The 26,328-nt window shown below is 39.6% G+C and overlaps 1 protein-coding gene across 6 annotated transcripts in view; it reads left to right on the forward strand.

The window, feature by feature from the left end:
- The window catches only part of TSPAN9 (tetraspanin 9), a 2,052,609-nt gene that overhangs the window by 1,354,272 nt on the left and 672,009 nt on the right, over positions 1 to 26,328 (forward strand). For 4 of the 6 annotated variants that reach the window (XM_044087579.1, XM_044087580.1, XM_044087581.1 and 1 more), the window contains one exon: positions 14,455 to 14,534. In XM_044087579.1, coding sequence (XP_043943514.1) covers positions 14,472 to 14,534 — 63 coding nt within the window. In that variant the 5' untranslated portion in view covers positions 14,455 to 14,471. Of the gene's footprint in view, positions 1 to 13,584; positions 14,535 to 26,328 lie in introns of those variants that run through there. The other 2 variants (XM_044087584.1, XM_044087578.1) reach the window with 2 other exon arrangements.

Here is a 26,328-nt window from a genome sequence, read left to right on the forward strand (position 1 = left end):
AGAAGTGTGTACAAAAAAGTAAGACTATATAAATCTAATGCTATGCAAAATTTTGGTCTACAATGCTTATCTGAATTTTATTCTGCTTTGCTTTCGTAGCAGTTGTATTATATTCTTATGTTGATCTACATTGAAATAGTATAGCAGAACTGTTTCTGAAAAGTTAATGTAAAACAGATTTTTTTGCACTTTGTTTAGAAATTAGAAATCCTGGGGTATTTGTAATGCAGAGTTCTGTAACCAGATATACAGTATAGTGATGATTTGGTCTGGAGACTAATGATTTAGTGCTGAGTCTCAGAAAGTGGTATAGTCCAGAGCAGAACAGATAGGTTAATAAGTTCATATGTGCATAAAGCTGTGCTGTATTTGTTGATTTTTAAGTCTGAGTTTGCCTAAAATACCAGTAGTAATAAATGAGTGAATTAACACATACATTAGATAAATAATGGTCCTGGTCCCATATTCCTAAATCATCTGAAAGCAGTCTTTTTCTGAGTGGTTGAAATGGTCAGACTAACATGTAAACTGAAAGATACGTAGTGCATATGAAAACACATTTTCAGCTCTAAGAAATGTAGCATATTTCACCTGGCTTTTCTACCTGTTCATTTAGGGACAAAGGATAGCCCTGTAAGGCCCCATGACATAGGTTTTGTTTCCAGCTGTAAGCCTTAGGCAATGAAAAGGAGTACGTTAAACTGTAAAAAATGCCAAACTACAAAAATGAAAATGATTTAAGCAGTTCAGAATAATCACAAACACATTTCAGTGAAAATAACCTGTCAGAAGTAGTATTCTATTGCTGGCTGTAATTGTGTTATTTTAGCCCTGTTTTTTCTTATTTTAGTCATACCTCTCCATTTGTGTCCAATTTTCTGTGGATACTCTATGTACTTGACTGAGTATATTTTTTCTCAGCATTTGTCTCAAACATAATGGATTGTAAAAGTGAATAAACACTTTGTAGCAGAGATGTCTATATGCATATGAAAATGATGTTTTGGGAATTATGCATATGAAATTATATTTTTATAGTTAGAGAGAAAACCTGAAAATTGTATTAAATTTTAAGTATGAAGAGGTGATGTTTGGAAAAACACATTGTTTAACTGATTTAAATACTGAAGGATGACTGTATTAATTTCTGTTCTCCATCTCTCATATTCCTGTTTTATTGACCTCACATCTTTAACCTCTAAGGCTACATTTCAGCTCCAATGTATGCTGGCATTTGCATTGACAAATATTTGTTTCAGAATGGTTTCTTATCAATTAGTGTTGGAATATAAGTAGTTAAAGTCAGGTAAGCAGTCATTCCTTTTTTACTTGCTGTCTGATTCCATATTGATAAAAAATCTATTCTTAAGTTGATAAAGCAACTATTTTGACTCAGTCAAGAAGATGTCTAATGGGGTTCTTAGTTGGCTAATTAGGAGTCGGTCAGTCAAGCTGTTGCCTTCCTACAATCTCTGTTAAGCAATAAGGCTGGCCTACAATGTATTGACCAGAAGTCATCTATATCCAAACAAGGAATGTATCTTCCTAGATTCATGCTTATGCCAAAATAAGGATAAAATAGCTAAAAAGGTGGGGCAGAACGCTGGTCCATTCTCAAAATTCTTTGCAGGGTATTTGAATGCTGTTCTGAACTATTGTAGAAAGAAGTATGCCATGACCTGCATTTGCCCCTCAGTCTTGGCTAGAGATGAAACTTTCCCTTTGGTTGAGTTAACTGCAGCAAGCACTTGTTGAATTGAGTCAGGAAATAAAAATATATCTCAGCCATGGGTGCTGAAGCTAGAGACTGTCGCTTAATGGAACTCCGTCTGAGCTGCTTTTGAACAAGAGTTGCATTTCTGCAAATTGAAACTCCGTATCAAAATTAAATTAAGTGTTAAAATATGGACGTAGGAGTGTGCACATCATGATTTTAAGATTTTAGAGAGATTGTGCTGCCAATTCATTTTTCATACTAGAGAGTAACGGACTAAATTTAATGTAGCTGTAGAGGCAAAAGAGTGTGCAGTTTGTAGTACCCAGATTTCTTTAATTATTACACGTCTGCAGATGTACTATGAAGTCTAGGACTGAACTGTCTGAGGAACAGCATGCCTACCTCTTGAATTACCTCTGATTGGACTGCAGCTCTGGAATCTTGTTAGGAGAAAGAGATCTAGGGGTAGTATAGTAGGGGGGGAATGGATCGTAACCATGTGCAAGCAATGCCTGCATGATCTCACTGGGGGAAGCAGCTGAGAGGCGATGCTGCAGTCTAATTAGAAGAGTTTGCACATTCTCGGTTGCTTGTCATTTTCAAGACAAATAATGTTCCGTGGTTCATCTTTGAACACAGACCAGTACTGACCAACTCTTCACTCTAGAGGTTGCTTCTGTGGACATTTTCACCACAAGGTAGGAATGAGGGTTACTGGGGTTGAGATATAGGAAATAGCTAATAAGAGTTGGAAACAGTAAGCCAGCAGATGATAGTTTGTGTTGTATGCAGTGGTTAAATTACAATGCTAAGGTGCACATGGGCTCTGGTATAGACTGCGTATATTGTTGCTGTAAAGTATTCTACTGCTTAATGTGTGAGTGAGGTGTTACCCCCAATAACTTAATTTCTGGAGCCCACTCTTCTGGAAAGTCATAGATGAGACTAGAGGGTAATCAGTTAAAAAATAACTAAAATGTTAAGTGTTCACTAGAAACTACTGAATTAGGTTACAAGATCACAGGGTTTAGCACTAAGGAAATAAGAGAATTAAGCAAAACAAAGGCATTTATGAACCAAAATCTCTGCAAATTTGAGAGAGCGCTGCACGGGAAATGTTCTTTTCAGATAGAGTGGTAATCTGAATGTGCAGACTAGCACTTTGTGATAAGAGGGGGAATCTGTGACTGAGTGTAACATGATACTTGCTAATTGTAATGTAAATTAAATGAAAAAGGTCAGATGAGTTGGATCAGTAGTAAAATGGTAGGTAGTGGAAATACAAACCTGAAAGGCATGGTAAATCTTTGTAGTTCAGCACATTTTATATTTTTGTTTAATAAGAAACTCAAAAATAATTTAAGAGACAAAAAGCTGTTGTAAAGGAGGGGGGTGCATGTGTGGGATGCTTTTTCCTACTGCCCCATGTGCTTTGCTGAGTAACTTTTTGTCCTCACTGTAGCCCTTTCTCCCATCCCCAAAAAGCTGTTATGCAACCTTGCAACAGAGTAGGTTTATGATTTGTATTGGAATGCAGACCTTTTATGGAAGTACTTTTGTATGAGATATTCAGAGTAGATGGCAGATGGCAAAGGCTCTGTGACCTTTGTTTGGGTTTGCGTTTGGTAGGATGATGACGGTTCTTTGTTATACGACAGTTCTTATTGTTGTGTCCAATATTCCTAACTCGTACATTACCAGTGATGTTGTGGCTACATTTAGAGATTTGGTTTCAGTCTTCCAAAAGTGATAGTGACTTTTTTGTATCATTCCCTTCTTATGTTTCCTTTATCAGAGAAACAAGTGAATAACAGCTTTGTCCCACTTGTGAAGATGTCCTCAGATTTCAGAGCTGTCTTTACACAAGGCAGATGGGATCAGTGACAGATGTGCAACGTAAATAGCCAACATCAGATTCTTTTCACTTAAGTTGCACACCTTTGTAATATGCGCTGCAGGGAACATATCACACTGTCCATCCACACAGCAACCTCCAGGAATTAGCAGTGAATATGTTCCTCCATTTCCGCTAATTTTATTTTAGGTAATTTCTCTTTCATTGCAGGTTTTAGAGAGTGCTCTGTCCATACCTTTCAACCTCTTAGTGCAAAAAAATCTAGACAAAACCTCACAGAATGGGGGTCAAAGGCTCAAAAAGAGGGACAGATTTTAAATATTACTCTAATAAACTTAGAAAGCTGCTAAAATAACAGGATTTGTCTTGGCATGCATTTTTCTGAAGGATATTAAGTCTAAAATATAAATGTATGTCATTATTAAGTGACTTCAATCCTCAGATATTTGCCAGAAACTAGCGAATTTTATGAGGAACACACCAAAAATATGAGGCAAAAATGTGGACATTCTGCAAAAATCTGTACATTTGAGAGGTATGGAACTCTTGTGTTTCATGTAGAATTTGCTGTTATGACCTTTTATTTAGATTTTTCTTTAGAGAGAGATGGCAGTTGAACATTTACCCCTTCCACATTCCCTTTTGTGTGCCCACATATTTTCTCTTACTTGGTGACATTGATGGAGATCAGGGATAAAGCAACTTACAGTAATTGTTGTAGTGCTAGTGTTGAGTATGTCACTGGTATGTCCACATACAGAAATAGTGGGAGACATTTTCCAGTGGACATGGCAAGTAATACTGCTAAGCCATATAGGAGATACCTCAACTGAAGAGGAATGTCCCCTACATTATATAGCTAGTATGGCCATGCTCCTACTGGAAAAATGATTATTGGTGACAACAGATGCAAGAGAATGTGTGGACAGAGATGAAAGGCTACCAAGGATGGGCAACCAGATGACATGCTAAGTGGTCTGCAAGGACAGACAGAAACTGGCAAAAAACTTGGAGAAGGTACACACTGAGTACTCCATAAAGGGAGAGCTGTAATTTGTGTGGTCATTGAAATGGGGAAAGGTGGAGTTCGACCACTTTTAAAGTACAGATGTTTATGTAAATGCAGTACCATAGACTTGGAGTGCAACTTTTATGAGGAGCAACATGTGCTTGTAAAACTACAAGAAAATGTAACCAGTGTATGTATGTGTCAGAGATCTTAAGAATTGTAGGTGGGAAAATATTTTGACAGCCTGTATTTGATGATATTACTAATTATGGCTCTTAGTATTAGAGCAACTCTTGTTATTTTTTTTTAACGATTACAGTCTACAAGACCTTAGTGTTTTATTATTAGATAAGGAGGAACATTACATTTTAAACGTCAAACTTTAAACCTCACTGGACTCAGTAAGAATTAGATTATAAAAATGTATTTATGTAGTTAGTTAATTGTTGGTTGCAATTGTTTAATTGCCTTATTTGCCTAATTGATTCCTGACTGCATGTAAGTATTGAATTGAATTTCTTTTTTTTTTTTTTTTTTTTTTTTGTGAAGACCAGCTTGCCAAGAGCACTTGATAAAATAAATTGTCTAGGGTGTCCTGGACAGGAAAAGATGGCATAACAACATTTACCTCACTTTATGATGTTTCAGATTGCGGATAATTCATATCAGAAAGGGCTGTATTTTTGGAGTTGAGAGATGTTGGGAAACATTGGGAATTAATAAAAGTATTTTTGTCAGTATCATTTTACTGTTTGTTTACAGCTTGCTCAACCTTACTGCCTGCATGCTATAGTTACTTATATGCCCCAGTGTTTCATGCATATTGTGGCCTTCTGTATTTCTGCAAAGAGCCATAATTTAACTTCAGCCCAAGAAGAAAAAAAAAAATGTTTCCAATCCTCACAGGTGTCTTGTAGATTCTATTGGTAGTTCTGTTACCTGCTTTGTTTTAATTCTGGGATAATCAAAGCAACTTTGCTTGTAGAGTATTGTAGCCAAAGTGAGATTCAGAGATGTCAGTCTAAGTTCAGAAACTGCATGAAATAGCTTGACAGAGGCTTTCACCATGCTCAGAGGTTGCATTTCCCTCCAGATCAGTAATTCAGATAGATGGTCTTGCTGAGACCCCTCTTGAGTGGTCCTTTTGCTTTGCTGCTGCGGTACAGGGTAGCCTAGTTAAAGCTGCTTTCCTGTTATAGCAAGTCATCACCCCTAGCAACCTGATGATCAGCTAATATCACACTGTGGGTGATTATACATATTTATATATATATATATATATATATATATATATATATATTGTAAAATCAAAACAAAGTTGAATCTTGATCAAGTTCCACTAATTGATCACTAACTAATCAAAAAATTAAATGAAAGCACTTAAATAAACCCCTGCTAAATAACATATGTAGCAGCTCTGGGGTTATAATACAGTGGGGAAAGATAGGTTTTGTGAGTAGAACACTGGTAATTTCTAATTACAGAGCTGACAGCTAAGTTGTGTAACTGCCTAGTCTCTAATTGAATACGCGTTGAGTGTCACCTCCCCATCTTGAACTCTGTCAGTCACTGATGCCCACTGGGTAGTGTGGTTTAGGCAGTAGTTTACAAACCTGAACCACAAACGAAAAAACTGTTGAACCAAAAGAGCGTAACAACGAACAAGAACACTATGAGAGACTACTTTGTAAAATAAACAGACGTTTAATGACTCCAAATTAATGTTTAAATCAAATATTTAGCCTTCCTCAGACAAACAGCAGAACAGGAAATGACATTTCTTAAAATATATGTATAGAACCAATTGAAATAGAGTGCATTTAGTAATTAGTTGTAACTAAGGTTACCTTAAAGTAGTATAATCCATTGCGAACATAAGCCTTGAATAAAGGTAAAGATAGAGTGCCTCTATAGGCATTGCAACGGAACAGCAAGTGATACTTTGTTGCAAGTAACTCCATTCATCAAAATATTTACACAGATGTTAAACTCTATAATTACTGGGTTATTTAATCATACAACTTGCTTCATACTTATGTGATGTGTTAAAAATGTTATAAAAACAGTGAATGATAAACTAAAAAATATTTGTGTATATTTTAAATTGTTACCAAAAATTAGTTAGTTACAACTAATTACTAAATGCACTTTATTTCAATTGGTTCTATACATATATTTTAAGAAATGTCATTTCCTGTTCTGCTGTTTGTCTGAGGAAGGCTAAATATTTGATTTAGCCATTAATTTGGAGTCATTAAACGTCTGTTTATTTTATGAAGTAGTCTCTCATAGTGTTCTTGTTCGTTGTTACGCTCTTTTAGTTTACAAACCTGGATTACATGTGTGTGTGTTGAATGAGACAGAGGAGTGTTTCTAAATATCTTTCATGCTTCAGCTAATGGTTTTTGTGCCCCCTGTTCTGTCTAGTTTATGTAAGTTGCCCTTTTTGTCTGAATGCATCTGTTCCCTTTGCATTGTTTGATACGTAGAAGCATAGTATGTTAATTTCTGATGCACAGCCAAACTTTTCTGACTACAGACACTTTTCAGCTGACGAGACAAGTGGATTACAGTATATGTTGCAGATGGTGTCAAGAAAAATAACACAGATATGCTTTTCCTTCTATCAGTGAGATTCTGTGAGAGTTTGCTGAACAAAACTACCAGTTTGATTGAGGAAAGGAGTAGTTATGTTAAGTACAAAGAAAAAGTAATTGAAATAGGTTCTGAATGACCTGCTTAGAAAGGAAGAAAGTAAAATAGTTGACAAGATTGTAAGGAATGGCTAGCATATCTGAAGAGAATGGTGTAACGTGAGAAAAGTTAGCGGAAGAATAAGAGGGGCAAACAGACTGGGAGCAGTTAAACCAGAAATTGTCTAAATGTTTCTGCACCCCCTCTCTGGAGCATATTAGTGTCAAAGATGGAAGCAGAATGTGTCATAATGCCAGATGAGTTTACTTGAAAATGGTGAGTGGCAGAGTCCAGGTGCCAGGAGAAAATCTGTGGGAGAAAAAGTCCCTTTATTTTGATTATGTCTGTTAATATGATCATTTTGGGAACAAGAGTTGGAAGTAACTGAGGAAACGCTGACAGCAAGTCGTAACACTTTCATATTGTTACAAGTAGGAGTAAGTTTCTGACCCTTGTTACAGTCTAGACAAGATGATACCTTGTGGCAAACCTGTTGTCTGATACAGTGGTTAGAAGGAAATGCACATTTGCTTGTACATTAAATGGCTGAGATGGATATGTGCAAATGTGAAATATTAGAAATATCTAAATGAGTGAATTAGTCAAGTATGTTACAGCAGAACAGTCTGATAAGGGATTACGAGCAGGAGTTAAGGGAGGGGTCTGTGTGAAATGGGTGGGGATATTAGACTTTAGAATAAAACAAACAAGGGAGAGGGATATTAATAATGCAGAGAATGGCAGATAGGAAAGTTGGCTGAGTCACTTGCTAAGAAGACTGAAATGTACAGAGTGAAGGAAGAATCCATAGTGAAACTGATTGTTACACAGGGAGTAGGTAGTGCGATAAGACAGCAAGTAGAACTGTAAGAGGATCGTGGTGAGCTTGTTACTGAAAGCATGTTGAGACTGGCAGCAACGCATGCACTAGAATTATCTGTTGCATGCATTTATTTATTTTTTAATGTGTAACTTGTTGACCAGGGTAATGTGTCGATCCACCAAGATCCCAAAATGGGGGGGAGGGGGGTCACACCAACTCTGTGGTCGTACAACAGTGGGGAAATATGAAAAGACTCATTGCAGCATACCACTAACTGCAATATCAGTGCATGCAGATTCAACGAACCACAAGTAAAGGAAACAGAAGAAAAGATGCTTGCTGATGCTAACGTTGTTGGAGTATAGGTATGCTATTTCAGATAAAGATAATGTAAGTAATAATTCAAAGCATGTCACAGAGTAGTGAATGATATTATAATGATATTGTAAAATCCCAGATTCTTAGGGGAAAAAAGTAGTGAAGCTAGGGAAAATAAAGTATTCCAAATACTTCTTTAGTTGATATTTTGTCACATTAAAGGATTTTTTAATATTAAGCAAAAATCAGTGCTTTACTAATAAAGCCGTGTAGGTTAACAACTGATTTTTATTCTAGAGCGCAGTTTCCTTTAAGTGAAACAGAACATTCTTTGAAAATGACTCTCTTCATCTCTTCATTGCTGAGTACTTGCCACACCCCCATTGGTACCCCTCATTGTTTGTAAAACATCTGGACACGCGGACAAGAATTTAGACTGGAAACTAAGGTGAGTTGCCAGCCTCTGCCTTTTAAATGGATTAATCCAGAATTATATTTCTTAATGGCTGGGATATCTGCATGTGTAAAGTAACAGGATGACACACACCATAACGTAAGCAATTTTTGAAGGAAATTGTTTCCGGTTTCTCTAATCATATTTTATCATTACGAGAGCATACCTAATCAGAAATTGATATTTCTTTAACCCTTCACCTGGCCAGGATACTTTATAATTCCAGCCCCTGTTAAATACATTTCCCCTAGCTGTGAAGGTATGCAGTTTGAGACTGGAGCTTTAGATTATAGGGTCATAAGAGTATCGGTTAGACTGCCAGATTACTAAGACCTGGGTGGAGACTAACAAAAATAACCCCCTGTCCCATTTGTAATCAGTCATGCTGAATTTATTGCACGGGTGTTGCACTGCCCTGCTGCAACAGTTAATAGTAGCTTATCAGACTTGATGGCATTGTCAAAAGCCCTTGCTGAAAATGTGCTAGGTTGGTTAAAGCACAACTTGATTTAGCAGTTCCTGATTAGCTTCCCCCTTCTGCTTGTTGCTCATATGTCTGGAGAACTGAATTTTTGCCGTTGACCTACAGAAACCGAAAGTGAAACAGTCTCACTGTCTTCATTTTACGTTGTTAAAGAAAAGGTCTATAAGCTATATACTAACAAAGAGAAGCGACATAAACTATATAGTGGACTGGTCTAATGTACCACTGTTTGTTTTTACATTTCACATCAGGGATGCTCACAAGCTGAAGATAAGAGTCTCTGTCAGTAGGAATTACTGCTCCCTCACTGTACCAAAACTAGATTTATACAACAAGAATTTACTTCCTAAGAACACCCTGAAAACAAGGATGCTACATTTGAGTAATTGGTCATTTTTTCCAGTAGTGCAGAATTTGCAGTTGCAAGCTCCAACTATGAATATTACTATGAAAGTGACATGACCAAACGTCTGCAACTGTGTACTGCTCAGTGCAGTTTGAATTTATGCAAATTTGTGCTACGTTGTGTCTTTCGGCTTTCCCCGGTTAGGGGTTGCCACAGCGGAACTCCGGTCCGCTAATGATTGGCAGTAGATTTTTACTTGCCGAGTTGCCAGCTCTAACGCACTTAAAATGAAAAGATATGCTCCATTATACCCCCTCTCCCACTCTGGACATCTATATGTTCCAGTGGTCCCTTTATCACACTACTTCCCCAACCAAGTAAACCAAATTAGTACTGCCTTAATGTAAATGAAAATGTATAAAAAAAAAAATATATATATATATATATATATATATATGTGTGTGTGTGTATATCTACATGTATATGTACAGATACAATTTTGTTTTTTTTTTCTCCTCACTAATGATGTTCTGCACAGTATTGTGAAGCTGGAAATTGTAAAGCAGCTAAACTTGCTTACTCCTGTATGTCAAATATTATAGGATGCTATGTGAGCATTTATTATTTTTTTTCTTTTTTTCTGGTCTGAACTACTGCTCTTTAATTTGTAGCATAGTGAATCTAAAGCCATAATCCTTCTGCAGATGCACAAATGTCAGGGAAACCATTACGTGTTTTATTATTATTATTATAACTTTCTGTTGCACTTTGATATGTCCAGGTTAGCCATACAACTTTGCAGTTGTTCAGAAATGCAGGATAATATGTAATAATTATAAAACAAAAGTGTGACTTACAAGATTCAGTTTCAGGTGACCAAGCAGTATTTATTTATTCCATTTTGAAGATCAGTTTGAGTTGGCTTGGTACAAAATAAGTGGCATTATAGTTGTCAGATATTTTGTCTGAAGGAATGCACAGACAGTTTTTAAGCGTGTGTGTGTGTGTGTGTGTGTGTGTGTGTGTGTGTGTGTTTGATTTGGGTGGGCTCATTTCCCTTTAAGACTGCTTCTATTATTACTGTTTCATGCTGTTGCTATTTCAGTTTAAATTGTACTTCACTCTCCACAGTTGTATTTTTCACACATTTGTTGGCGGAAATCATCAGGCAGCTACTGTTATTGTTTCTTCAGCTATACCTATGAAGTGTATGTACAGGTGGCAGCAGCCTCTTCATTATAAGTCCTACTGTTTCATGACGTACATTTCAAACACACAGGTAACTCAGGTGTGCCAGTATATTAAGGCATTTTGATAAGGTATTGCACTTGTGTTATGCTTTACATCCATGATGTGAGTGCTATTTGTAGTGTCTGATACAGTCTCTGTATATTCAATTAAAGTTAAATGGAGTAGTCTGCATTATTTACTAGAACTAAAGATCTTTGGCATATATTTTTTAAATGTAGCCTGCTAATGGCAGGGACATGGGTTACATTTATGTGTATGTTATGGGCTGCCTCTACATTCAGATCAAGGATAGGTTGTCAATCATATAAACTACTCCCAGATAAAAGTCACATTTCTTTGAGGTATCTATCAGGAATATCCACCTATTGTGCTTTCTTTATCTTGCTTTCTGGTCCCTTACTCCAGCATTCCCAGGCCTTGGCCTAATTGTAGTTGATGTCTTCAAGTACTTCTTGTTTATCCAGTTTTCATCCTTTCTGATGCTTCCCAGTATGAAAACTTTTTTCTGCTGAAACCATGAGAGTGTCCCTTTTTGTGATAAGGTAAAACTATTAATGCTTGTCCAGTAACAATTACTTTTAATAATGTGTAGGGAGGGGGAAAAGTGCATTAGTACTCCTAATATGATATGTACCAGCTGTCATTAGTAGGCTCAAACAAACCCTGATTTGCTTCCCATGAAAAAAAATCTGCTGCTTTTTTTATTTGAACGAAATGTACTTTATTAGTTCTTAAAGCTCCATCTCCAGTCATTTTGGTAGACTGTCCAGGGTATCCTTTTCTGTGGGCGGCCACGGTGGTGCAGCGGTTAGCATTGCTGCCTCACAGCAAGAAGTTCTCCGGTTCAATCCTCGGCTGGGGTGCCTTCTGCGCGAAGTCTGCATGTCCTCCCTGTGGTCACGTGGGTTTCCTCTGGGTTCTCCAGTTTCCTCCCACATCCCAAAAACATGCTGTAGGTGGAGTGGATACTCTAAATTTGCCCTAGGGTGTGTGTGTGTGTGTGTGTGTGTGTGTGTGTGTGTGTGTGTGTGTGTGTGTGTGTGTGTGTGTGTGTGTGTGTGTGTGTGTGTGTGTGTCTGTGTGTTTTCTGTCTTCTGTGGAAGGTTGGGCACCAGGCTGTCAACTCGACACTGTAAGAACTCCACTGCCAATCATAAGCGGACAGGTGATCCACTGTGGCGACCCCTAACCGGGAAAAGACGAAAGAAGTAGAAGTCCAGGGTATCCTTTTCTGTTACTGATGTCCACTTCCCGCCATTGTTGCTACAACATGATGTCCTCTCCACTTCAGTATTTTATCAGAAATCAGAATGTCTGCTTGCCAAAAACATAATTTTTGGTAGCCATTATAGTCAAGGTGAGAGCTTCATGTGGGTTTGAACAGTGGGACACATTGATGAGAATCCATTATCATCATCGTCGTCATGGTCAGTTTGGTGAGAATCCGTTATCATCGCCATGGTCACTTTGGTGAAATTCATTATCATCGTCATCATCATGGTCAGTTTGGTGAGAAATCATTATCATCGTCATCGTCGTCGTGGTCAGTTTATTGAGAATCCATTATCATCATCATCTTCATCATGGTCAGTTTGGTGAGAATCCATCATCATCATGGTCAGTTTGGTGAGAATTCGTTATCATCATCATCGTCATCATGGTCAGTTTGGTGAGAATCCATTATCATCGTCATCATGGTCAGTTTGGTGAGAATTCGTTATCATCGTCGTCGTCATGGTCAGTTTGTTGAGAATCCATTATCATCGTCATCAAGGTCAGTTTGGTGAGAATCCGTTGTCATCATCATCGTCGTCATGGTCAGTTGCTTACATTTAATTTAGATTTGGTGATGCTGGTGGCAATTGCTTTTGCATATTATAGCATTTTTCAGTACCATTTCAATACAGTACTACAAGACAGACTTAATCCATCTGCTTGCTTTCTTTCTTTCTTCTGCCCTCGTTCCCGGCTTCTGCATTTTACCCCTAGTATAGTTTAAGCACAAGCATGTGAGGATTTTTCCTGCCTGAGTAGTAAAACAGTCCTGTGTATATCTATATTTTCTTGCCAACTAGTAAAGAACAATAATTATAGGTATTATAACATTGCATGTGAGTATTTGTTGCTGAGTTTATGACCTGCAAAATCCACTCCATCATTTAAATGGCTAAGCTGGAATTGACTTTCTGACCCAGCCCCAAATCTAAAGCATGCAAAAAAAAAAAAAAACAGAATTACTATCTGTCCAGCATGAATCCTTAGCGGTTTAATAAGGAATTCGAACCAGGTGCATTCCCCTCCCCCAACACTATAAAGACCATGTGCAGAGTAAGCTAGTATGCTTGAAGTTTCCACAGCTATTATCGCCACTGTCATTTACAACTAAACAGCATATTCTTTATCCAAAATTAAATTCGTAGGTGACTAAGTGGTACTTGACATTTGAAAATTCACTTTGCAGTTTCTGCTGCACTTGTATTCTGAGCGAACACTGATAATCTCATTAAAGTTGTTCTGTCACAGGGGGCTGGGCTAAGGGGGTGGGGCTGTTTCTGCTCTGATTGGTATTGCTCTGAGGAGGGGGCTGTACACTGAGTTCTGTGCTACTTGACAGCTGGGTCAGGGATTTTCTGTGGGAATGCCCAGTGCTGCAGTTACTGATGGTCTTGCATGATCTGATAGTGTGTAACACAAGGCAGTAGAGGTCTGAGCTGACAACAGGAGGAAAGACAAAGAAAGGAATCACATCAGGGTGACAGACAGTGGGGCAGAGACAGAGATTGCAAGAGATAAGTCAGTCTGACTGTACATATGTCCCTGCTGTCCCAAGTGTGTAGTGGAAACATTTCCTGGACTGATGCATTTTCTTTTGGTGGATTTCATCACAGGGGACACTTGCAGAAACAAGACAGGAGCATGCTGTGGATTTATTGAAGAGAGTCTGAGATGTGTATAACTGTGCCCCTGAGATCCTCTTGCTAATGAGTTGCTTGGGATGCCAGCATTTAAAGTAAAACTGCATGTGAAGGGATAACACTTCTAGCTGTATTTGCAGACTTGTGATGTGCTCTACTACACCAGTAGGCTCTCAGAGACGCAGGCTTTAAGCAGGCTGTTTTCTTCCTTTTTATTCAGGTAACGAAAAAGGCTCTCCTATTCCTTCTGGTGCTTGCAAGGTTTACTGCTTCCAAGTGCAGAGACATGTTAGATATTAAGCCCATTTGCAGTGAAAGGAAAAACCATGGAAAAATCGAGTAGTGAGGAGTCCTCAATTCACCAGAGCCCCTCCTTAGACAGCCAGGACTCAGATTTTGCTAGACCTTCTGGTTCAGGCAAACAGTTTGGCAGAGGTTTTACAGCTGGGGCCTTCTATGGCACTGCTGGGTCACGGGCGCCCAGCCAGTCTGGGGCAGGAACTGGCATAAAAAGTGAAAAGTACAGTGCACCTAAGGGCAACAAGTACGTAGTCTTTTACCTGGATCTATCCTTTGTTTTCCTCCTAGAATTCAAGAAGTGCAACATGGCAAGGGGTTGCCTCTGCTGTCTGAAGTACCTCATGTTTCTTTTCAACCTGATCTTTTGGGTAAGTCTTGTTTACTTCATTCTTTGTTTTGCAGTTTGTTATGACATTCACAAACTTGATGAGTTGCTTAGTTCTAATAAAATGTCTTTGAACCAGGTCTCTTGAAATCTGAATGCTTTATTACAGGATGCCTAAACCATTACATTTCATTTCTCAGTGGGTCATCATTGATCTGTCTGTGGAAACTTTTAAATGGGTTAATGCCTGTATTTGGTCTGAACTGCCTGTTTGCTACAGGAACCTATTTTTTTTTTAATATTTTTTTATACATGAGCATACATGCATGTGCTGTGCAAAGCAGAGATTAACTTTACATAGGGTCTTGAATCTTGACTAATGTTCATAGTACTAAGCTAGCTGCCCTTGCAGGCCATTTTAAGCCTAGCCAATTTCCCTTCAAAGGTGAGAATCGCACCGTGCCTTGTGTATGTGTGGTAAACACTTTACCCATTATGCCACCCAAACCCCTGTCTGGTTTTAGAACCATATTTTCTTTTTATTTACAGATTTAAAGATTTTTTTGTCCTCCCAAGATTCTCATGCTTTCCCATAATCCTTTAGAAGAGGATATATATTTCAGAACTTGGACCAAGACCTCCATGCATTTGTTCACAGACTCATTGCAGCTAGGAAATGGACATATGCTTTTGTGTTTCTGAATGATAAACTATTTTGGTTGCAGGAATCACCTCCTTGGGTGAATGTACCATGATTTAATCATGATATATGACCAGTTGCTTTGCTTTTTATCAAAGAAAAAAAATCCTAGTGCCAACTGTCTTTAGCATTACGTGTTATCGCTGTTTTTTTTTCCATTATGTCGTATCTCTTGATGGTGTAACAGAAGAAAAGTAGCTACTGGGGGCAGTAAGTAAAGTCATAGTAGTCCACTGTGTTACAAAATTTAAATGGAAATTAATTATCCACAGAGTTTATTAAACCATGACTTGAGAAATGCTATTCATTTTGAATTTAATAAATGCCAGCGGCAACAGCTCGTTATTACTGTGTGATCACCTGACATGGAAGACTCCCGGGAGTGTGACATTAGCCAGTACTGTCATAAAAGTTGAGGTGATATATTTTTCCCCAAGGCTACCTAAAGGCATCTGCTTCACTCTTAATTTTTGTTCAGATTTTGTTACGGTATTGAAGTAAGATAATGTGTTATTCTTTAGAAGTAGAGAAGATGGCACGGATTGACTGCAAGTGCAGGTGATATTCTGTGCTGTACTGCTCTGCAAATCTGTATGTTCTCGACTTCTTAGCCAAGGCAGGTAATGTAAGTAGCACAGGATGATGGTGCAGGAAAATAAATGACTGTGATCAGTAACTATTGCATGGTGGTCCCACAGGACTGGAGACATATTAGGCATGAAGGCGAAGTAAGATACTTCAAACTCAGCAAAAAGCTTCTGCTGCTGGCGTCTGCATGCCTGCACTTCCAGCATACAAGCTGCAGCGTTTGTGTGAGACACGAACCCTAGTTGTGAATACCTGATACTTTTTTTATCATTATTGGTGAAAGGGAGCTGTAGTGGTATGGACCCAGCAATTCTGAATTCTAAGATAGAAATAATGGATTACTAGCTGAGATATTTGATGAAATGCCTTTGGCTTTAACTACCCCCCCCCCACACACACACACACACACACACACACCTTTAACAGAGCTGAATATGTCTTTACAAAGTTAATCGTATTCAAAGTTCCGGTTATCAGGCTTTTGCTGAGCTAATAGTTCCTTTAGGTTTGCCGTAGTGCTCAGACCAACATCAGTTGTGCCCAGTGGAAAGAGTTGTAACCTTGATCAGCTCTGCTCCTTTGGCTGCACAAGAGAGCCTAATTACTTTGGAGGGAGAAGAAAAAAATCCATTGCTGTTTTCTTACAGCAGATTGCTTGATCATCTTTATCAATTATTCATTAATGTCACTTTACTGATTTTTTTTTTCTGCCTCACTGGATTTCTGGTTTGTAATGCAGTCGACTCTTTCAAATTAATATAATATCCGTCACAAAATGACATGACAGCAACATAAAGCAAAGTCTGACACCTCTGTTTGTTAAAAAAAGCCTTTGCTCTAAAATCAGCATTTCTTATTCCAAAGCAGCTGATAATTTCAGAATGAAGTTTATTCTAATTCATTTCATAGGGGATATGCAAACTTCATGCTGACCCTGCTGGATGTGTATTTAATGCATAAATAATGGGTTTTGATAATGCATTACCGAAAACTGTGCAGCGTCTATCCCTCTAGACATTTTTGATAATAGAATTCTTAATTGGGAAGTGCATTTGCTATACAAGTGTACTAAAGTGGTAATGTGTAAATGATGACATTCAGCAGTTCACACTTTGTCACTTGTTTCATGCTTATTAAAAGTAATGTGCTGCACGATGATAAATTTTGTATTCAGAGAATTCTAGTGCAGAGTTGATGCTCCTTTCTGCCTCAGAACCTACTGCGTCCATAGTAAAAGTCAATGACATTTATTTGCAGTCCATCTTGACCTGATTACAGGCTGCCCAATGTTACATTCTTCAGTTAGCACCAGCTTGTAAATTATGACAGATCATGAACCCTAGCTGTTAGCTGATGCCACCGAAAAGTCTTGATACTGCAGTAGTATTTGTGGCTTCATCCCATTTTATTTTATATATTTCCATAATTCACTTATAGCTTTTCTCCGCTTAATATAATGTTCTTTGGCAAGCTACAGAAGTAATATATTGTTGCTTGTGTTTCATTAATTTGTTTGTGGTGCTAGGCCAGTCTATACTTTTTGTCTCTGTTGTTACTAGTCCCAGCATGTAGTACCCCTATTTCAGCTGGTATGCAGTGACCTGACAGATTAGTTGTGCTCTTCTGTTGCAAGATCGTTGATTGCATGCTGGTGTCATTGTTTCTCAGTCAATCCCAGTTTCCATATGTTAACAAATTGACAGTATCCCTTCCCTCATTTGATCTGAAAATAATCTTGACAGTATCCCTTCCCTCATTTGATCTGAAAATAATCTCATTTGATCTGAAAATAATCTCTTTCTAGTAATAGATCACAGTGTCTTGTGTGTTTTTCTGATTAAGCCATATGACAGCAAATTAGTAGATGGCACATGTTCAGCTATTCATATCTTTTAGGGTTTCGATTTGGACCACCCATGTGGAAAGTTTTGCCCCCCCCCCCCCATCCCCATGTGGGTACTCTTACTCCGACATTGTAGAACTTCAGGTTGTATGCTTGATCCATTCAGCTGGCCAGATTATATTGGCTAGTGATGTATGTCTATTAGTCATTCCCTGTGTGCATATCTAATGGCATACTGCTTCCCTCTTTCCTTAAGCAAATCCAGGGGTATGTGCTGTGTCAGACCAGTTGCACTTAATTCCTGTTTAGTCACTGTATCCTTTCCATGATGGGCTAATTGTTCTCTTTCTCTTCAACTGATCACACAGGTCCTTTTACTTGGTATCCAGTGCTGTCATACTAACTCAACCAGTTGCAGTTTCTATGATGTGGAAGGCTCACCGCATGCGTTTACAATGCATTCTGGGAGTTTTATTGTGTGCACTGCCTTCCCACTACCCTTCCTTTTCATTTTACTTAGTCTTCTGAAAGTCTTGCTCGTGTTTACTACCCTTTTTTATACTTCTCATTCTTTGCACCTTTGCTTCGTTCTGTATTTCCTAATTTTATTTCTGTTAAACATATTTTTTTTGAAAATCTGATTTTCATTTCATTCCTCCTTAGACATTTCCAAGTTCTCTTATATTGTGCATCTTTTGCAGTGAGTTCTTGTATTTTTATTTACCTACTTCAAATGTTGTCCAGTTGCTTTAGTGTCCTCCCCTTCAGAGACAGATGTGCGTAACACAGTATTTGAAGTAGTCAATATTTTCTTTGACTTTTACCACTCTAATGGCCTCTTCTAATCCATTGTCTTCCTATGGTGAATTTATGTTCTATGTTTAAGCTCAGCCGCTCTTGGGGGGGGGGGGTATGGATGCAGCTGCACATGCTGTTGGGTATGCAGAGCTACAATCTTTGCATTGATTCTGTTTGGGGTATTCTTTATCAGTTTCATGGGCTGCCTGAGAGAGGTTTTGTGAGGAGTTGCAGATCTCTCTGCTTCCTGCAGAAGCTCTGGCTACAGTGTCCAACTAATTCATGATGCCAGTCGTCAACATTGGACATTAAGTATGTCCACTTTAATTGAATTCTGAAGATCTCTTCCTTAGGCCGCAGTGTCCAGCTTGTCCACCTGTGCTTAAGGTTTTGCTATCCACATTTCCAGTACCCAATTTTAAGATAATTTACTGCAATGGAAGACCTGTGCTTTCTGATAACTGGTGTATTTCTCTGTTGTCTTCTTCTAATGTTGCACTCGCTCAGTTTCCTTTACTGTCCTTTTGGAAAAAAAAGGCCTTTGTTGTCATTGCTTCACAACTTTGTTGTTGTTGTCACCAAAATTATTCTAGCCTTCATCAAAATGACCTTCAATGGATTGTGATGTTCTTCATTCCACATTGCTGCAGTCCTAACCATTGGGTAGTCCGCTGTCCAGTCGGCCCGAATACCAAAGTATATGGCTGACGTCGGTCAAGGCGCATTAGACTGATGTCAGGACGTCAGGGTACTAATGCGCATGACCGACGCCATATCCTCAGTCTTTTGCCGCATGGTCCGATGCAGAAGCAGTTTTGCGAGTGCAGGTTGGCGTTCTGAAATTTTCTGAAATCGGAGTTTCAGACCGAATCAAAGTTGGCTAAGTACCCCGTTGGGGAACATTTTGTTTTTTTCTTGCCTCAGTATTTAACCGGATGTCAGAAAAGTGAATAACTGTATTTCTTGTGGGAAACAGATACCTCATAGGGATTACCATACTTTGTGTATACCTTGTTTAGGGCCTGAGCACGACGTTGTTGGCTGCCGCTCTTGTGCTAGGTTTAACAAACGCACTATTAAGAGACGGTTAGACTGTGCCAGGTTAGTGTTTGGGAAGCGTTGTAATTATAAAATGCCGTCGGATGCTCCGACGCCCGCTTCGTCCAAAAAGCGCAAGGACAAAGCAGCAAAGCCTAGGGTTGGAGAACCGGCAGTCCCGGACGTCGGTTCTTTAGAAGGCTCAGTGGAGCCAGAGGTTTTGCCAGGAGTTTCTGTGGAGTCTCAGGCAGAGACTTTACTGTTGCAGGATGTGCCCTCTCAGGAGGTAGGCCAGGCTGAGGGGGCTTCTCAGGTAGCTGTTCTTCCCTCTCTTCCTAAGGGAGTTAGAGCCTCTCCTTCTGTTTCCAAGACTACTTTGACAGGTAGGCCAAGTTTAGCTTCAGTGGGGGCTTCTCCTAGCACTTCAGGTTCTGTGCCTAAGAAACATATGCTTAAAATGGCAGAGGATTTGATTACTATGATTAGAGGTTCTATGCCCCCTCCTGATAAGAGGCCTAGGGTGGAGCCTGAGTTTGAGAGTTTTGAACAGTGTTCAGAGGCTTCGGAGTCTTCGGCTGAAGACTTGCAGGAGTTTCCTCATTATTCTGATTCTGATGTGGATGATTCCACTCCTTCAGCTTCTCCTCCTGAGGATTTTTCATTTTCAGAGACTCTGCATTCCATGAGGGAGCATTTTAAATGGGAAGGCCAAGATTTCTCTGATTCCAGGAAGAGGCTTAGGGAATTCTTGTTTTTACCCCAGCATAGGCCCTTAGCTATACCTCCTGTGTTGAATGTGGTGGAAGATGATTTTGCAGAGGCTTCCCTGAACCCTGATTCTTTGCCTCCTGCTCCTGTTAAACCTGATAGGTACTATAGGGTGCCTGAAGCTCATAAGTATCTTTTTAAGAGTCCCAGGGCAGACCCAGAAATTGTTTCTCAGGGGCCTAAAGGTGTTAAGGCCTCTGTTGTTAAGAATCCTGTCCCCTCTGATAAAGAGGCAAGGGCTTTGGATAGATGGGGAAAGAAAGTTTATACTTCTTCCACTTTAGCCATGAGGGCGTTGAATTGTCAGTTCCACATGCTAAAATATCAAAATTATCTCCTTTCACAATTGAAATCTAAGGTGGATGCTCTGGCGGAAGGTATTGAGTGTAAAGAGTTGCTGGATTTAGTTCATGTGTCTGAACAAGTGGGTAAGCATTCTTTGAAATGTGGTTTTGATGCTGTGCAGGCCTCCTCGAGGGTGGCTGCCACTGGTTCTGTTCTTCGCAGGCACGCTTGGTTGAGGGATCAGAATTTGGCTGAGCATGTTAAGACAAGGATTTTGGATGCTCCTTTACAGTCTGATGTGTTGTTTGGTTCGCCTGTGGAAGCAGTTTTAAAGAAAATGGAGGACAAGGCTAAATCTATGCAGACTGTTAAAGATTTTTTGCAGGTACAGCCTCCAAAGTTTAGCAGAAATTGGCCTACTAAGGGATGGACATATCCTGCTTATGATTCCCAGTCTAGGGGTAGGTCTAGACGTGGTAGGCAGAGCTCAAGGTTCTTTAGGCCTAGAACAGGGAGTTCTCCTGCTCAGACTTCTGGTGAGGGCAGAGGTCAGTCCTTTCGTAACAGACCCAATGACCTGCCTTTTCAGCTGCCAGTACATTCTCGTCTGGCAGCTCCTTTGGGAGGAAGACTGTCTCTTTCAAAGAAAATTGGGATTTAATTACTCAAGACAGATGGGTTTTGGATATCATTCACCACGGTTACAGGTTTTATTTCCATACCTTGCCCCTTTCAAAGGCATGCCAGACGTTCCTCCTCCACAAAGAAAGAGGCTCACAAGCAAATTTCTCTGTTACTCCAAATAGGGGCCATTCAGCCAGTCCCTGTACCAGACAGGGGCCTAGGATTTTATTCTCGCCTGTTCCTAGTACCAAAGAAGGGGAACACGTGGAGACCAATTTTGGATTTATCTATCCTCAACACTTATCTGGACATTCCCAAGTTCAAAATGTTGACGTTACAACAGCTTTTACCTCTGCTGGGCAAAGATCACTGGATGGTAACTTTAGATCTCAAGGAAGCTTACCTTCATGTGCCTATAAGACTAGGTTGCAGAAAGTATCTGCGTTTCGAGCTGGAAATTCTCATTATCAGTTCTCTGCATTGCCCTTTGGCTTATCTACGAGTATTCACAAAGGTTCTGGCTCCAGTGATAGCTTACTTCAGGCTAAAAGGAATTCAAATCTATCCTTATTTGGACGACTGCCTGATTCTGGCTCAAGAAAAGGAAGACCTTCTACAGCATTTGGAATATGTCATAGCAGTGCTAAGATGCCTAGGGTATTCTGTGAACGAAATAAAGTCCAGTCTAGTACCCTCTCAAGACATGTGCTTTCTGGGTGTGAGACTGAATACAGCAGCCCAGATGGCCTTTTTAACCCCGGACAAACAAAAGAATCTTTCCAGTTACTTCCATCAACTATCTCTTCAGTCCGGGCTGACTGCAAGGACAGTCCTTCAAGCCTTAGGGTTCATGGCATCTTGTATTCTGGTGCTTCCCAATGCCAAACTGCATATGAGGAAGCTGCAATGGTATCTCAAAATGTATGGACACAGCACTGCCAGGATTTGGACACTGTCATTCAAATAATACCTTGCATTCAAAAAGAATTTTTGTGGTGGGCTCAGGAATGTCACCTAAACAAGGGACTCTCTGTGACCCGCCAGAAGTCTGATTTTAACGACAGATGCCTCAGACATTGCTTGGGGAGCTCATCTAAACGGAAAGTGGATACAAGACAAGTGGCCTGCCAGACTACAGCATCTACATATCAACATGAAGGAGATGTTAGCAGTCCAGTTTGCATTAATGGCTTTCAAGGAGTTACTTCTTCCAGGGCAGGTGTTGATTCTAACAGACAACACAACTGTCATGTGGTACATCAACAAACAAGGGGAACACATTCTTATCCTCTATGCAGGCAAGCAATGATTTTATGGGAAACTGCGCTCAGCTTGCAACTAACTCTTCAGGCAAGGTTTCTGCCGTGAGCACAGAACTCCTTAGCAGATGTGTTAAGCAGACAAATCATGGATCCCCACGAGTGGAAACTGGATCTTCATGTATTTCAGAAATTGACAGTGTCATGGGGAACTCCAGACATAGATCTGTTCGCTTCTCCACTAAACCACCAGCTGCCACAGTTTTGCACAAAGGGTTTCATCACACAGCTTGGAAAGTGGATGCTCTTTCTTTCAGTTGGAAAAATCTTCATGTGTATGCCTTTCCACCTCTGCCTCTTCTTCCAAAGGTGCTCCTAAAGGTCAGACAAGACAAGCCAAGGATGATTTTAATAGCTCCAGATTGGCCTCGGCAACACTGGTACCCACTACTAAGGAGTCTGGTAAGGAAGCCTCCATGGCCTTTACCTTTGATTCCACATCTGTTATCTCAGAAGGAAGGTCACCTGCTCAATGCCAAGCTTCACTCTCTTCATCTAACAGCCTGGCATATTCTGTTTTGAAACATAGCGGGTCTCAAATGCCTCAACAAGTTTTAAATGTGATTATGGAGGCCAGAAGACCTAGTACAAGGAAAGTGTACGCAGAAAAATGGAAGAGATTTTTATTTTGGAGTGCAGCAAAGAATTTGGAGATTTCGGAGCCTAATTTGAGTGTGGCTCTTCAATATCTTACGGAGTTATTGGACAAAGGTTTGTCCTTCTCTTCCATTAAGATTCATGCTGCAGCAATTTCAGCTCACTATGATTGTGACCCACCATTGTTTTCGCATCCTTTGTTCAAGCAGTTTCTTAGAGGGGCAAAGAATATAAGACCCCCATGTAGAGCTCCTACTCCTGCTTGGGATCTCAATTTTGTGTTGGAAAAACTTACTCTAACAACCTTTTGAGCCTGCGGCTACTGCTGAATTGGAATACTTGTCATGGAAGACTGCTTTTTTGTTGGCTATTACTTCTGCAAGAAGGGTTTCTGAGTTGCAGGCCCTTATGGCAGTAGAGCCCTTTTTGATTTTCCATAAGGATAGGGTATCATTACGTACTAATCCTTCCTTTATGCCTAAGGTGGTTTCTAGTGTGGCTTTAAACCAAACTATTCATTTGCCTACTTTCTATGCAGATCCCCAAAATAAGGGGGAAAAGATTTTGCACACTTTAGATGTACATAGGCAGTTGCGTTATTATTTAAGCAGGACTAAGGATTTCAGGCAGTCTCAGCAGTTGTTTGTTTCTTTTGCTTTGAGTTCTCAGGGCAAGCCTGTGTCTAAGCAAACTATTTCTAAGTGGATTGGGTTTTGCATTTCATTTTGTTATTCCCATCATGGCAAGGAGATCCCAGCTGGGATTAGGCCTCATTCCACTAGGGCTACTGCCACTTCAACAGCATTTCTAAGGGGCCTGGCAACTAAGGATATTTTGGAGGCAGCTACTTGGAGTTCAGTGCATACTTTCTCTAAGCATTACCACCTTCCTCTCTACTCTAAATCTAGGGCTGGTTTTGCCACAGCTATTTTGCAAGGCATGTTGACAGCTCCTGCTTCCTTATGATTTGCCAGCCTCCCTTACCTCTGCTTTGGGATTCTACCCAATGGTTAGGACTGCAGCAATGTGGAATGAAGAACATAGTACAGTTTTGTACCTACCATAAATGTAGATGTTCGAGGATACACATTGCTGCAGTCCAATTTACCCTCCCTCCTTCCCCTCTGTGTTTAGGGGTGGTGGTGTGTGTTAGGATATACTCTTGTACATTTGTATATTTTGTATATATGTTTGGTGCAGGGTGTTTTGGTTTTTTGGTTTGGGCTTTGTCTTTTTAGGGTCTTCTGACATCTGGGGCAAGAAAAGACTGAGGATATGACGTCGGTCATGCGCATTAGTACCCTGACGTCCTGACATCAGTCTAATGCGCCTTGACCGACATCAGCCATATACTTTGGTATTCGGGCCGACTGGACAGCGGACTACCCAATGGTTAGGACTGCAGCAATGTGTATCCTCGAACATCTACATTTATGGTAGGTACAAAACTGTACTTTTTTCACACTACTTACATAGGCACCCATGATTAGTGTACTGTTTTCTTTAGTCTGAATACTTCTTTATTGCTTTTTTAATATTTTTTGACTGGGTGGGCAGTATGATGCACCTGGGCCCTTTGTTTCCAGGACCAATATACTTAAGCTGCGGTATTTATACATTCTGAGCATGTATACCATCAATATTTTCATTTTATATGAATACTGAGTACTTAACTCCTAGTTGCACACAGATGAACAGTTCATATCATATGTACTCATGTGCATAGTAGTGACTTCTATGATGAGTTGTGCCAGGCTGCACAGTTTATATTACAAACTCTATCTGCTCAATGATGATTTGTACACCACATTGTGTCAGTCATTAGCAGGTGTTGGGTACAGAACAGAAAGTTACATCACCATGGGGACATGTAGGAAGGAGCACCTTAAGTAATTACAGTAACAGGGATATTAAATAATTCTATGAAGTCAGTAGAAGAAGAACCCATCAACAGTAGGAACAGATACAATAAGAAGTCAGTACTATTGTCTTGGTATATATTTAAATTATGTAGTCTATTGACCTTTGGTATGTTTCAGCAGTTTAATATTGGCGATAAATGCTTCCATGTGTTGTGATTATAACTGCTATTTATTCTTTAATCAAGATTTTAGGTTGCATTTATATGTTGCTGCAGGCTTTAGGTGTTGTTTTAATGTTGTCTTGAGTTGTTCCTAAATCAATAATACCGCTTAGTTCATTTGACAGTTTGTGTGGAATAGTTAACATTCCCAAACTTTTTTTCAAAGTTTAGATTTCTTCTGTATGTATATTCATTTATACCTTTCTCCTGGGCTTGTTGAGCTGTGCTTCCCATGTTCCCATATTTGCTATCTACACTTCCCCAGAAGAAAACATACTCATTTGGGACTTCTTTCCTGCTACTTTTGTACAGGGTGATTGCTTCCTACTTTCATTTTCGGAAATGATACTACAAAATACCTCCTAGAGGAACGTAGGTCACTCCATTTAGAAGGCCTGTTTCCCCACAGCTTTTAGCATGTTTCAGGTCATGTAGTAGTTCTCTAGTTACAGAAACAAACAAACACTTGGGTACCTTACTGCTGTCCCTCCATCTTCCCTTTTACTCTGAATGGGGTTCAACTTATTGTATATACCTCGTGCTAACTAAACGAGGGTTCCTCCTCAAAACAAAAAATAAACATACTTCCTTTGCCTAATCTCTTTGTTTGTTAGGTGTGGGTTGGTGGAATTTCAATATAGTTTAATCTAGTGCCAGTGTATCAGCTTTATACAGCAGAAGGGTTGACACCATTATTGTTCACCAACAGGCTCATATTGTGAGTATCAGTCAGACAATGACAAAGTGGGCTAGGATGAAAGTAAGTGACTAACTTAAGCTTAGCTACTTATCCCAGGGTGAGTTTACTTTACAAGGTCTGTTACATGAGTGCTTCCTGGTAGATGGCTGAGAGGTAGACTCCGGCAGTAAGGAGCAGAGTGGCACAGCGTACAAAAAAGTATGTTGCAGAAAAGCTGGTGATGTGGGTGGGCAGAAGTGCTCATTGACATTTCAGGTCTGATAATGTAGGCTGCACACACATTTTGTTTATTAAATATGAGTGGAAGTGTTGGCACAGCAACAAATTCTGATGTAGTCACCCACGACAGCCACTCAATAAAATGAGAGCTATAAATGGGGAGACACCCAATGGTGAGGTGGGTATTAAGACCAAGCATATGGGGGGAAGTAAAGTTTTTTCATAGGTTAGTACTAGGCTAACTTCCCTTGCGAGCCATTGTAAGCCTAGCCAGT

Source organism: Protopterus annectens, chromosome 11.part0 (assembly GCF_019279795.1).
Source record: "Protopterus annectens isolate FY-2018-M chromosome 11.part0, PAN1.0, whole genome shotgun sequence".
In the NCBI taxonomy this organism is placed as follows: Eukaryota; Metazoa; Chordata; order Ceratodontiformes; family Protopteridae; genus Protopterus; species Protopterus annectens.